Below are 11,735 nucleotides of genomic sequence, written 5' to 3'. Positions count from 1 at the left end.
CAGCTCTTGCACTTCTGGCTCTTCCTGGGCATCTACCTGGCTGCTCTCCTGGCCAATGGCCTCATCATCACTGCCATAGCCTGCGACCACCACCTCCACACCCCCATGTACTTCTTCCTCCTCAACCTCTCCCTCCTCGACCTGGGCTCCATCTCCACCACGGTCCCTAAAGCCATGGCCAATTCCCTCTGGGACACCAGGGCCATCTCCTACACAGGATGTGCTGCTCAGGTCTTCTTCTTTTTCTTTCTGATCTCAGCAGAGTATTCTATCCTCACTGTCATGGCCTACGACCGCTACGTTGCCATCTGCCAACCCCTGCACTACGGGACCCTCCTGGGCAGCAGAGCTTGTGTCCACATGGCAGCAGCTGCCTGGGGCAGTGGGTTTCTCACTGCTGTGCTGCACACGGCCAATACATTTTCTATACCACTCTGCCAGGGCAATGCCCTGGACCAGTTCTTCTGTGAAATCCCTCAGATCCTCAAGCTCTCCTGCTCACATTCCTACTTCAGGGAAGTTGTGATTATTGTGGTTAGTGTCTGTGTAGCATTTGGTTGTTTTGTTTTCATTGTGGTGTCCTATGTGCAGATCTTCAGGGCTGTGCTGAGGATCCCCTCTGAGCAGGGACGGCACAAAGCCTTTTCCACGTGCCTCCCTCACCTGGCCGTGGTCTCCCTGTTTATCAACACATCTGCATTTGCCTACATGAAACCCCCCTCCATCTCTTACCCATCCCTGGACCTGGTGGTGGCAGTTCTGTACTCGGTGGTGCCTCCAGCAGTGAACCCCCTCATCTACAGCGTGAGGAACCAGGAGCTCAAGGAGTGATTTCATGGATGTTTTTGAGTCATTATAAACCTTCCATGTCTCTTCAGAAGTGACTCTCAGACTATCTAATAGCAGACCTTTATTTTGTTTGTATTTATCATTATCGTCAGTGTTATCTGTTTGGTTTTTGGTTGTGCTGTGGTTTGTTTTGTTTGGTTGTTCGTTTGTTTGTTTTTAATATTTGTGTTGGTGTTTATTCTATTCCTAAATGAATATTTAGATTCTTCTGACTGCTACTGAGGAATGAACTTGCTGTGTCTCACCTGTATAAAAGAAGTGCCTAACCCTGGGTCAGAGAAGACTCTCTCATAGCACCTCTGCAATAAAGTGGCATGTCGTCAATGCAGTTCCTTACAATTGAGCTGTTCTTCAAAATCTGATGTAAGCAACAGGCCCAAGGAATTTCACCCCAAAAGGGCCTGTTTCTCCTTGTGTTTTGGAGAGGAAAGCTCATCATTGCCTGCAGATGTCTGTGGTGGGCAGTGACTGGACCCACCCCAAGGTGAGCGATGGCCCAAGCTGGATTCACCCATAGAGAAAGTGCTAAATCCCGGTATCTGCAAGGAAACAAAGATGGACAGAGGTGACCCGTCACAGACCACCTCCAACCAGGGACAGCACCTTTACAGCTACCACACCTCCAGCAGCACACACACCACCATGACCACCACAAACAGACCCCTCCCAGTCCCCTCTCCGGCTGGTCTGGTGTGAAGGTGACAAGTGGTCTGTGCATCCCCTGCAGCACGTACCCACCAGAACAGACACAGCCACAGTCCCTCCAGTGTGGGCCTGGGCTTTGGGTCTGCCCAGGTGCCATGCACAGCCTTGGGGCCATTCCTCACCAGGCCACTCCAGCCCTGGGTCTCTCCACATCCTGCTGTCCTCCTCCTCCAGCCTGCCCTGCTTGACGTGGCCACAGAAGCACGTACATATCTTCACCCCCAAACAGACACACGCTGGTGAGAAGAGTCACACAGCAAACAGCCAGGAGCAGAGTTGAAGAAGAAGGCAGGACAGACCACGGTGAGCAGGCACAGGGTTGGGCTGGACCAGCACTGACCTGACCCTGTCCCACATGCAGCTGGCTCCTTGCATCCCTCGCCTCTCCCCTTCCACACGATTCTTCTTCTCAGTCCACTTGGATCCCTCCCTTTCTCTGCCCCACTCTCCTCCCCACTGAACAACCCTCACCAATTACTTCTCACCCATTGATCCCAAGGTTGCTGTTCCCATCCCCAACTTGGCTAGTTCCTATACCATTGCCTGCGTCACCTGGCCCCTTCAATGGCCTCTCTGATGGCTCCCCAGGGCACTGTAGGCCTTGCAAGACTTGACCGACAACAAGATCCCTGATGCTCCCCTTCAGTTATCTCTGCAGTCCGGTCACTTCTCACATCTCTGCTCTTCAACCGCCTGTGAGACCCAGCTGGGACACACGGTGCTGCCTGTACCTGTGTTCCCTTCTCACACTGTTCTCTGTCACCTCTGGCAGTTCTCATGCCATGCCCCACAGTTTCCCATATCTGGAGGCTGTCTAGTACAACCCCTTCCTACTCAAGCATGGTCAGCTGGAGCAGGTTGTGCAGGACCATGTCCAGACAGTGTTTGGGTATCTCCATGGATGGAAACTCCACAATCTCTCTGGGCAACCCGTTCTAGTGATCAGTCAAAAAGTGTTGCCTGATGTTCAGAGAGAACCTCCTGTGTTTCAGTTTGTGCCCATTGCCTCTCGTCCTATGGCTGGGCATCACTGAGAAGAGCCTGACTCCCTCTTGTTCACTTCCTCCCGTCAGATATTCGTCTAGATTGACAAGAACCCCCTTGCAGCCTTCTCATCTCCAGGCTAAACAGTCCCATCTCTCTCAGCGTCTCGTACGAAGGACGCTCCAGTCCATTAATCGTCTTTGTGGCCCTGTTTGCTGGACTCACTCCACGAAGCCCATACCCCTCTTGTCCTGGACAGCCCAGCACTGGACACAGCACTGCAGAAGTGGAGTCACCGGTGCTGAGTAGACAGGAAGGATCACCTCCCTCAACCTGCTGGCACTGCTCTTCCTAAGGCAGTCCAGGAGGCTGTTGTCCTCCTTTCCACCAGGGCACACTGCTGATGGGGGCATCCCCTCAGGACCTGTGGACTTATGTGTGTCTGGTTTGTTTAACTGGTCCCTACCCTGAGACTCCTGCACCAAGCGTTAAGTCTTCCTTGCTCCAGATTCCCCTCTGGTCTCAGGGCCCTGGGATGCCTGATGGCTACTTTTTGCAGTGAAGACTAAGATGAGGAAGGCACTGAGTGTCTTGGGCTTTTCCATATCCTTTGTCATCAGGGCCTGTGGCCCATGTACCAGTGGGCCCACATTTTCCCTGGTCTTGCATCTGTTCTCTCTGTACCTGTAGAAGCCTTTTCTTGTTGTTCTTCAGGTCCCTCACCAGATGTCATTGTTTTACCCCAGCCAGCAACTGAGCACCACGATGTCGCGGGCTCGTCCACGGCCACACACTTTGAGGTGCTCCAGCATGACCCCATGCACAGACACAGATGCTTCCCCGGTGTACCTTCTCTAGCATGGACTTATCCCTGGCTCACAATCCCTCCAGAGCTATACTTGCTGCAGCACAGATATAACCGTGGCCATAGATGCTTTGGGGTGTCCTGCTCCCATGTGGACTCATCCACAGGTCACAGTGCCTTCAACTTGAGTGCACACAGGAGTTCCAGCCTGTCCAGGACAGCGGCACAGAAACAGCAGCAATGCCCTGGCTATCTGCCAGCCCAGACACATTGCCATTGCTGTTGTCAAACTGCTCCCAGGCACAGCAGAGTAAGATGATAAGCAGTACAGCAGCACAGCGAGCAGCAAAAGCAAAAAGCAGCCACTAACGAGCACAGGACTCTACTACACAGTAAGGCAAGCAAGCCCATGGCAAGCACAGGAGCCTGCCAATTAATAGCTAAACAGCAATAACAGCTATAAATTCAATCCAGCACATTCCAATCAAATCTGTTACTATCTCAAACTCTTCGTGTCCCATGTTGGGCGCCAAAAAAGGACTGTTGTGGTTTTACCCCAGCCAGCAGCTGAGCACCACGCAGTCACTCGCTCACTCCCCCACAGCGGGATGTGGGAAAGAATTGGAAGTGTCAACGTAAGAAAACTCATGGGTTGAGATAAAGACAGTTCAATAAGCAAAGCAAAAGCCACACGTGCAAGCAAAGCAAGACATCGGCAGGCAGGTGTTCAGCCATCTCCAGGAAAGCAGGGCTCTGTCACATGTAACAGTGACTCGGGAAGACAAACGCCATCACTCCAAATGCTGCCGCTCCCCCCTGTCCTTCCTCTACCCCAAGCCGTTTATAAGCTGAGCATGATGTCATATGGTATGGAATGTCCCTTTGGTCAGTTGGGGTCAGCTGTCCCGGCTGTGTCCCCTCCCAACTTCTTGTGCATCCCCAGCCATCCTGCTGGCAGGGCAGTGTGAGGAGCAGAAAAGGCCTTGACTCTGTGTAACAACAACAACAACAACAACAACAGCAAGAACAGCAACAACAGCAAGAACAGCAACAACAACAACAAAAACATCTCTGTGTAACAAAACCATCTCTATGTTATCAACACTGTTTCCAGCACAAATCCCAAACATAGCCCCAGACTGGCTACTGGGAAGAAAATTAACTCTGTCTCAGCTGAAACCAGGACACCAGATTAAACCCGAGATGGGTTTTGGTTTTCCTAATCCCATCTCTGCATCCTTAGGAAGTTGTCACTCATGTCCTCCAGAAGCCTTCTGGATGGCTTGTGCCCTGCTATGTTGCCCCTCAGGCAACTACCAAGGTGGTTCCATTCCCCCATGAGGACCAGCGTGTGAGAACATGAGGCTTCTTCCAGTGGTCTGAGGAAGGCCTTGTCCACTTCTTCCTGTTCAAGCACTCAATAACAGGCAGTCACTAAAAGGTCACTCATGTTGGTTTGCCTGCTAATCCTGACCCATAAGCTCTCGACTGGCTCATCATTTATCCCAAGGCAGAGGTCCATGCCTTCCCAATGTTCTCTCACTTAAAGGTGAACTTCTTCTCTGCAAAAAGCTGTCCTGGTCATTCTGAAGAGGTGTCATTCACCCTCCCTCCCTCCTAGCACTCCAGCTGTGTGAGGTATCCCAGAATGTCTCTTTTCCCAATGGGATCACAGCTCCATAACTGCCCACAAACTTCTAATTCCTCTTCTTGGTTCCCCACGCTGTGCTCATTAGTGCACAGGCACTTCAGAGAGGTGCCCAGCCGTGCTGATTGTCCAGAAAGGGAATGAGATCGTTCACCACAAGGCTGTCCCAATGCCACTGTCTGACTTGGGTGCATTCGCTTGAGGTGATTCCACTCCAGCCCTGATTTCCTGATGGTTATCTTCCTTTTGTTCATATCACACTTTGCTGGCCTATTCCATCCATCACTGCCTCACATGACTGTTGGCTATTCTCACTGCTCCAACGTTCCCAGTTTAAAGGTCTTCCTACCAGGTTTGCCAGTTGTGGTGGGTTGACCCTGGCTGGGGGCCAGGTGCCCACCAGAGCCGCTCGATCACTCCCCTCTTCAGTAAGGCAGGGAGGGGAGAAAGGAGGATGGAAAAAACAACCCCAAACTCGTGGGTTGAGATAAAGGTAGTTTAATGTAGCTAAAGCAAAAAGCCGCGTGCGGAAGCAAAGCAAAAAGAAAAAGATTATTCTCTACTTCCCATCAGCAGGCGATGTCCGGCCACTTCCCGGGAAGTAGGGCTTCAGTATGCGTACCCCTTACTCTGGAAGACAAACGTTAAAAAAAAAAAACAACAGTGAATGCCCCCGCCCTGTTCTTCCCCCTGTTCTCAGTTTCTAATTGCTGAGCAGATGTCACATGGTATGGAATACCCCTTTGGTCAGTTTGGGTCAGCTGCCCTGGCTGTGTCCCCTCCCAAGATCTTGCCTACCCCCAGCCTGCTGCTGGGGAAAAAGAAATGTTGGAAAGACAGCCTTGATGTGTGCTGGCACTGCTCAGTAGTAGCCACAACTCTGGTGTGTTATCAACAGTTTGCTAGCTACCAATACACAGCTGTCGTGGTTTTACCCCAGCCGGCAGCTAAGCACCACGCAGCCGCTTACTCGCTCCCCCCAATCTGGATGGGGGAGAGAATTGGAAAAGTTAAAGTGAGAAAACTCGTGGGTTGAAATAAAGACCTTTTAATAGGTAAAGCAAAAGCTGCGTGCACAAGCAAAGCAAAGCAAGGAATTCATTCACCACTCCCCATGGGCAGGCAGGTGTTCAGCCATCTCCAGGGAAGTAGGGCTCTGTCACGTGTAACGGTTACTTGGGAAGACAATTGCCATTGCTCCAAACGCCGCCGCCCCCCCCTTCTCTTCCCCCAAGCTCCTTATAAACTGAGCATGACGTCATATGGTATGGAATATCCCTTTGGTCAGTTTGGGTCACCTGTCCTGTCTGTGTCTCCTCCCAACTTCTTGTGCACCCCCAGCCATCCCGCTGGCAGGGCAGTGCAAGAAGCAGAAAAGGCCTTGGCCCCATGTAAACGCACAATAAGTCCATAGAACAAAAACATCTCTATATTATCAACACTGTCTCCAGCACAAATCCAAAACATATCCCCACACTAGCTACTATGAAGAAAATCAACCCTCTCAGCTAAAACCAGGACAACAGCACAGCACCATGAGGGCTGCTGTGGGGAGAATTAACTCCATCTCAGCCAGACCCAATACACCAGTCTGTTAGCAAAGATAATTTTACCCCACTTCATCAGGGGATAAATCTCCCCATCTAGTCCAAGCAGGTGCTGATCCTCAGTGAGGGTCTCGTGGTCATGGAAACTAAACCCCTGTTGTTGATACCAGCTCTGCAACCAACCGTTGACCAACAGGATACGTCCAGGCCTCAGGTTCCTCATCCTGACTGGCAGGATCAAGGAGAACACCACCTGGACCACCAAGCCCTTGACCATCACCCCCAGAGCCATGTAGTCATGCTCAATACTTTCCCAGTTTGGATGCATCATTGGTTCCTACATGGAAGAGCAGCAGGGGGTAATAGTCCAAAGGCCAGAAAAGCTTCATCAGCCTCTCAGCAATGCACCTGTTGATCAAGGACGGTGGACAGAGTTTGTTAGAAGCTTCTGGATGTTATAAGCAGATTGCTGGGAGTGAAGGAATCCTGTGACTCTCCTGACCTGGCAGCAAAAGGCACCCGCAGCTTCCTCAGAGAGTTCCAGGAGGCCCCCAACGATCTCAGACAAAATCCCCAGGAAACATTTTCAGGACACTGTTGAAGAAAGCCCTGAGGAACATGGTGGGAATTTACTGTTCATCCTGAAGTGGGTGGGAGGTTGGTCTGGAGTACCCGCAAGGTCCCTTCTGGCCTGAATGCCTTGGTGTTTCTGTTGCTTCTGGTTGTAGCTTCTGTGAATCTTGATTTCCTTCTTGTGATTCTTAAATTGCTCCTGTGTGGGGGGGTGAGCACCAAGCATGGCATCCCCAGAGCCAGCCTCTCCTAGTGATGTAATGTTGTCTTGTGAGCCTGAAACATTTTAACTTCAAAGTTCAATTGTGAATGATGGCTTGTTCAGGTTGGGCTCTCCTCAGAGCCTGCAACGTCTGTGCATAACATCATGATGACATGCACAAGTGAGAGTGACCGATGTAGGAAGGCAGGTAGGTGATGATATTCTCACAACCCTGAAGTCCTTTGCAGATGCAAGAGAATCCAGCAGGACTGCAGGGACTGACACATCTCCAGCATGCATGTCTAAGGTCAATTTTCTTACTCTGGGAGGGTGAGGCAGCTGGGTTTGTTCGGTCAGGAGAAAAGGTGGCTTTGGGGAGACCATAGAGAGCCTTCAGACACCAACCAGGAAGGAATCAGGCAGAGACAGGTGCTTCACTGTTGTGAATGCATGATGGGAGGATGGGGGCCAATGAGCGATGAGAAGGTTTCCCAGGGAGTTGGTGCTATCTCTGTCTTTTGAAGGTTTCAGGTCCAACATGAGTGCACTCTTAGCAAATGTGCAGGTGACACCAAGCTGTGTGGTGCATTTGACATGCCTGAGGGACAGGATGCCATTCAGAGGGACCTGGACGAGCTCAAGAAGTGGGTCCATGCGATCCTCATGAAATTCAGCAAGGCCGAGTACAAGGTCCGACACCTGGGTCAGGCAGCCCCTGGTATCAATACCTTCTGGGCGATGAAGGGATTGAGAGCAGCCCTGTGCAGCAGGACATGAGGGTACTGGTCGATGAAAAACTGGACATGAGCTGTCAATGTGCACTTGCAGCCCAGCAATCCAACTGTATCCCGGGCTGCATCAAAAGAACCATGGCCAGCAGGTCAAGGGAGATGATTCTGCCCCTCTGCTCTGGTGAGAGCCCACGTAGAGTACTGTGTTCAGCTCTGCCGTCCTCAGTACAAGAAAGACATGGAGCTGTTGGAGTGAGTCCAGAGGACATCATAAAGATGATCAGAGGGCTGGAACACCTCTCCTGTGAAGACAGGCAGGGAGAGTTGGGTTTGTTCAGCCTGGAGAAGGCCCTGAGGAGACCTTATTGCAGGCTTCCGGTACCTAAAGGTGGCTGTGTTGGGTTTGCGTGGCAAGGTTTTGGTAGCGGGGGGGCTACAGGGGTGGCTTCTGTGAGAAGCTGCTAGAAGCTCCCCCTGTGTCTGATAGAGCCAATGCCAGCTGGCTCTAAGACGGGCCCGCCGCTGGCCAAGGCCAAGCCAATCAGCGCCTCTGTGATAACATATTTAAGAAGTAGAAAAACACTTGGAGAGAGAGAGCTTTTGCAGCCGGAGAGAGGAGTGAGAAGATGTAAGAAACTCTGCAGACACCAAGGTCAGTGCAGAAGGAGGGGGAGGAGGAGCTCCAGACGCCGGAGCGGAGATCCCCCTGCAGCCTGTGGTGAAGGCCATGGTGAAGCAGGCTGTCCCCCTGCAGCCCATGGAGGAAGGATGAGGGCGTGTAGAGATTCCACCTGCAGCCCGTGGAGGACCCCATGCCGGAGCAGGTGGAGGCACCTGAAGGAGGCTGTGGCCCGTGGGAAGCCCACGCTGGAGCAAGTTCCAGGCCGGACCGGTGGACCCGTGAAGAGGGGAGCCCACGCCAGGGCAGGTTTGCTGGCAGGACTTGTGACCCCGTCGGGGATCCCACGCTGGAGCAGTTTGCTCCTGAAGGTCTGCACCCCGTGAGAGAGACTCCATGCTGGAGCAGGGGAACGATGAGAGGAGTCCTCCCCCTGAGGATGAAGAAGCGGCAGAAACACCGTGAGATGAACTGACGGTAACCCCCACTCCCTGTCCCCCTGTGCCGCTGAGGGGGGGAAGGTTGAAGCCGGGAGTGAAGTTGAGCCCGGGAAGATGGGAGGGGTGGGGGGAAGTGTTTTAAGAGTTGATTTTATTTTCTCATTCCTCTACTCTGTTTTGCCTAGTAATAAATTAGATGAATTCCCTCTCTAAGTTTGGTCTGTTTTGCTTGTGATGATAATTAGAGAGTGATCTCTCCCTGTCCTTATCTCGACCTACAAGCATTTCGTTATGCCTTTTCTCCCCTGTTTAGTGAATGAGGGGAGTGAAAGAGCGGCTCTGGTGGGCACCTGGCCTCCAGCCAGGGTCAACCCACCACAGTGGCCTAAAGGAAGGATTGAGAGGGACTGTTTCCCAAGGAGTGTAGTGATAGGACAAGGGGTAATGTGTTTAAATTAAAAGGGGGTAGATATTAGGAAGAAATTCTTCCCTGTGAGGGTGGTGAGGCACTGGCACAGGTTGCCCAGAGAAGTTGTGGATGCCCCATCCCTGGAAGTCTTCAAGGTCAGGTGGATGAGGCTTTGGGCAACCTGGTCTAGTGAAGGGCATCTGATCTTCAAGATGCCTTCCAACTCAAACTATTCCATGGTTCTATGATTCTATGAACGCACTCTCCTTCACTATAAGCATGTCCAAACTGCATCTAGTGAGGTTCACCTTCCACAAGGCATAGTCACACAAGAAATGATTTAGACAGTGAAATAGGAAAGGAGAGATAGAATACAATTAAGGAGATGACTATCCATGGCCACTGGTAGCTGAGGGGCTTGCCTGGGACTGGCAGCTGTCAAAGAGGAGCTGTGGGAGACCAGAGCCCCTGGGGAGCTGCAGGTGGAGGCTGGGCAAGGGGTCTCAGGGCATCTACACTGGCACCGAGCTTCTGTGTCCCTGAGACTGAAGGCATTCGTGTCCTACAAGTAACCCCAGTTCTGGAAAACAAGTTCCTTTGCAAAAAGGAAAAAGAACACCAAATCCCATGAAAGACCAGAATAGTAGAAGAAAAGAAAACTATGAAGAATTGTAAAACCTGAAAAGTGTGTTGACACATTTTCTTTTCTTTACTTTTTTTTCTTGTCTTCTTCATTTATTTTTTATTTCAATGGCAGAGAATATATTAGCATATGTAAAGCAAGAGCATAAAAAAAAATAAAATTGTGTCTTGCACAAAATCCCATGCCCACTCCCAAAACTTTCCCTCCCCAGGACTGCGTATGTATGCACCTTACTCAAAAGAGAGAAGCAGCAATATGTTGTGTTGAGGTAAAATGATAATTTGACAGAGTTCCATAAGTTGGCTGGAATTTAACAAAGTGGATTCAACAGTGGTTTGACAAGGTTCAGCAGGTTTGGCCCTGTGAGGTGCCAACACCTGAGCTGTCTGTCCTCATGCGCTTCTCATGCACACGGGGTGTTCAGAGACATGAGTCCTTCCCTTGCAGACGCAGAGGCAGTGCATGGCAGCAGTCACAATGTCTCGCTGGGCTCCTGTTGCCACGTCAGGAGGCTGGGAGGCACCTCAGCCCTGCGCTGTATCGCCCTGCTCTGCACTCGCCTGAGGTGCCCCAAGGCAGGAGGAATGGACACGGGGACCTGGGTTCAAGGAAGCCCACCCCAGTGCTGCATGCAGGTGGTTTCCCAGGGGATGTTACTCTCTCAGTCAAGTGACCTGGGGACACTGTGTGTCCCACGCACCTTCATGGTGTCCCCAGGAACAGCTGTGGGCATTTGTGCTCACTCAGGTTCCTCCCACCCCACGCACACCATGTGCATGCTTACGAGTCGTCTGTACGATGCCAAGATGGACTTGTGACCTGGTCACTCGGTGTCCCTCCGTGGAGGCACAAACAACCCCTCTGAGCTGGGGTGGGAGGCCAGTGCTGGCAATGGTGGTTGTTCTTGGCTGCTGTGTGACGATGACCCCGGGGCAGCTTTCCCGGGGTGCCCAGCACACATGGGCACAGAGCAGGTCCTGCTCTGCTGGTGCTTCATGGCTCTGCCAGGAGGCCTGGCTGTGCGAGGACACTGCTGTCTGCCCCCACCCTGCACACTCACGCAGCTGAGGTGGACGCCGGTGTTTCCCTCTCGCTGGCACTTCCCAGCCCAGACATCCCGGCCCCTTCCCAGCTCTCACCACTCCCCAGATGAGCAGAGCATCCCAGTCTGTGCTGGTCTCTCAGCAGGAAATGGAGAAGATGGAGGTGAGTGACAGTGTCTCTCTGGCTGGCATGCTGAGGAGATCTCCACGCCAGGCAGCCTGCAGCCCCCCTGCCAGTCCCGCTCCCCAGGACAGCACAGAGTCCTGGCCCTGGGGCTCCTCTGGCAGCTCCCGCTGCCCCAGTGGCAGGGCAGCCTGCCCCAAGCTGGCACCCGCAGCCAAGGCTTTCTCTTTCCATGTCTGCCCTGCACACACATGGTGCCCTGCTCTTCTCCCAGGACATCCCATCTCCCCACAGAGCCTTTCCGCAAGGTGGGCACATCTGTGCTGGCCTGGACAGCCATTCCTACACCCCCTGCCCATGCTCTCCACAGCCCTTGAGCTGGTGGAGCTGCTCTGCAGAGCAAGTGGGCTGTG

At 52.4% G+C, this 11,735-nt stretch overlaps 1 protein-coding gene across 1 annotated transcript; it reads left to right on the top strand.

Annotated features, from left to right (window-relative positions):
- Window positions 1–318: 318 nt before the first annotated feature.
- LOC129196885 (olfactory receptor 14J1-like) lies at window positions 319–6,834 on the top strand (the record flags this gene model as incomplete). Its single annotated transcript, XM_054804855.1, has 2 exons — window positions 319–780; window positions 6,709–6,834. Coding segments are annotated over 2 exons (588 nt in total), but the record flags the coding sequence as incomplete, so codon positions are not given.
- Between the last annotated feature and the right edge of the window lie 4,901 nt (window positions 6,835–11,735).

The sequence above is a fragment of the Grus americana genome, chromosome 27 (assembly GCF_028858705.1).
Source record: "Grus americana isolate bGruAme1 chromosome 27, bGruAme1.mat, whole genome shotgun sequence".
Taxonomy (NCBI): domain Eukaryota; kingdom Metazoa; phylum Chordata; class Aves; order Gruiformes; family Gruidae; genus Grus; species Grus americana.
Note: the sequence above shows the minus strand (reverse complement) of the source record. Positions and strands in the feature narration are given on the sequence as shown.